At 39.0% G+C, this 2,500-nt stretch overlaps 1 protein-coding gene across 1 annotated transcript in view; it reads right to left on the bottom strand.

Annotated features, from left to right (window-relative positions):
• Positions 1-1,810, bottom strand: part of LOC130220543 (clustered mitochondria protein homolog) — a gene marked incomplete at its 5' end in the record, with an annotated part of 11,217 nt that extends 9,407 nt beyond the window's left edge. Inside the window, one exon of the mRNA XM_056452786.1 lies at positions 1,656-1,810. Within this exon, the coding sequence (XP_056308761.1) occupies positions 1,656-1,810 (155 nt within the window). The remainder of the gene's footprint in view (positions 1-1,655) is intronic.
• Between the last annotated feature and the right edge of the window lie 690 nt (positions 1,811-2,500).

Raw genomic sequence — 2,500 nt, 5'->3', positions numbered from 1 at the left:
AGGCACGTAGGTCTATGTGTATTTACGTATTTATTTGTTTATAATATATAGCGTGCATTATAATATAATAAACAGAGAGATTAACTCTTTGTCATGGACCATATTTCTAAAAAAATAAGCTAGAAAAGTTGTCTGCAGCAGGGTGGTGCTGACATCACTGTAGTCCGTTTATAGCCTAATGTTAGCTTTTCAGTTCTTGCGTTTCCATTTAAGATCCAAAAGTGCTCAAAGTTGAATTTTCATGTGAGGATTATTCGGCTGGACAAAACGTGTAAGTGTAATGAACAGTGTTTGAACACAGAGCTTATTATTTGCAATCTTCGAAAAGCCTATGGGAAAATCCTGTAGAGATTTTATCGAGGGAACCAGTTTTATGCTAGCAGCCGATTCACCTACAAAGTGACGTCATAGTTCAAATATATATCAACTATGACGTCAAATATATATATTTCGTCATAGTTCCTCCATAGTTCCTCCATATTTCTTCTCACAACTAAAATATAGAAACCTCTCAAATTGCTGACTTTTTAGAAGTACAATAAAATACACATACAGCGAAAAATGTTGCAACATAGTCATACACAATAACACAATGTTGAATTTGTAACCACATACTACTACTGATATTAAAATAACTGAAAATAAATTAATAAAATATCCCGGTTGCAGTGTTGCCAACTTAGTGACTTTTTTCGTTATATTTACTGACTTTTCAGACCCCCCTAGGGACGAATTTTCAAAAAAGCGACTAGCGAGAAATGTAGGGGTGGTATATAAGATTCTGATGGTATGATAATCTTGGATAAAAATATCACAGTATCATGGTATTGTGCTCACGGCTCTAAAATATACTCTTCTTAAATGTCTGGGTAAAAAACAAAAACGTTTTACCCCTTTGAACACAATATATTTTATTTAGAGAAACATTTAAGATATTTAGAGAGCAGTAAACACGTCAGGCTAAATAATTGAAATCATTCATTGACTTATGCAGTCTTCATTAGTTTCAAAAACACTGATTTCTTTACAATTTAAAACGGCATCTTTGGATATTTTTTCTGCTGGAGATACTGTTGACCTAAAAAACAAAACAAAAAAAAATGTAAATAAGAAATGTTACACATACCTTAGGAACGGTATAGCAGAAAATTCTGACGGTTTTAAAGGACTAAAGGACGGTTTTAACCCTAACCCTAACCCTTTTTTAAGATTTAATATTAATATTATGGTTGTTCTGAGTGTGCCAGTTTAGGTTCAGTTCAAAACACAGTTCAGATTTTTTATTATAATGTGTTAAAAAGTGTCATGTTGGGGGCGTGTCCACAGCTCGCTGTTTAGGGATGTGTTGCTTCGCATGAAAATTAGTTTCGACTTCCCACCCAATTTAACAAGGGGGCGGAGCCAAGAGATCCCCCGCTTTGTGTTTCGCAACAGACAGGCAGACAGAGAGTTAATCATAGGCTGTTAAGCAAACAGAAACGGTAGAACGTGATGATGTCAGTAATATGCAAATTGACGCATGACGTAATCTAGCGACTTATAGCGACTTTTCCGGCAGAGCTTAGCACCTTTCCTTTGAAAATAGTTGGCAACAGTGCTCAGTTGCAGAAATAGAACAGAATGCAGTTCTGTAATCAAGTTCCAGACTCTTGTACCTGTTCAGGTAAAATCCACGTGGGCAGGAAGTGATGTCATACTGCTTGCCCTCCAAAGTGTGAACACTGATATAAAAGAAGTCGCCCTGCAGTTTCCGGAAACCAGGAGGAGGATTCCAGCAGCTGAGGGACAGATCCAGCAGGTAACTGGGAGCCTGCAGGGGAATCGGTTTATTATGAGCTCTGAAAAGTTGTGTGCGTGTGTGTGTGTGTGTGTGTGTGTGTGTGTGTGTGTGTGTGTGTGTGTGTGTGTCTTTGCATGTATGTGTTATGTGTAGGTGTGTGTCTGTGCATGTAGCGTATGTGTGTGTGTGTGTGTCTTTGCATGCATGTGTTGTGTGTAGGTATGTCTGTGCATGTAGTGTGTGTGTGTGTCTTTGCATGTATGTGTTGTGTGTAGGTGTGTGTCTGTGCATGTAGCGTATGTGTGTGTGTGTGTGTCTTTGCATGCATGTGTTGTGTGTAGGTATGTCTGTGCATGTAGTGTGTGTGTGTGTCTTTGCATGTATGTGTTGTGTGTAGGTGTGTGTCTGTGCATGTAGCGTGTGTGTGTGTCTTTGCATGTATGTGTTGTGTGTATTTGTGTCTGTGTGTGCACCACTACATGTTTGTGTATTGTGTGGGTGTTTGTACGAATGTGTTTGTGTATGCGTATGTGTGATTGCATATATGTGTGTGTGTTTGTGTGTGTGTGTGTGTGTGTGTGTGTGTGTGTGTGTGTGTGTGTGTGTACCTTCGCATGCTTGTGGGTGTTTGTGCGGCTGTGTCTTTGTGTATGCATGTGTGTGTGTGTGTGTGTGTGTGTGTGTGTGTGTGTGTGTGTGTGTGAGTGTGTGTGAGTGTGT

This window comes from Danio aesculapii, unplaced genomic scaffold (assembly GCF_903798145.1).
Source record: "Danio aesculapii unplaced genomic scaffold, fDanAes4.1, whole genome shotgun sequence".
NCBI classification, from domain to species: domain Eukaryota; kingdom Metazoa; phylum Chordata; class Actinopteri; order Cypriniformes; family Danionidae; genus Danio; species Danio aesculapii.
This window is presented reverse-complemented; position numbering and strand designations above follow the sequence as displayed.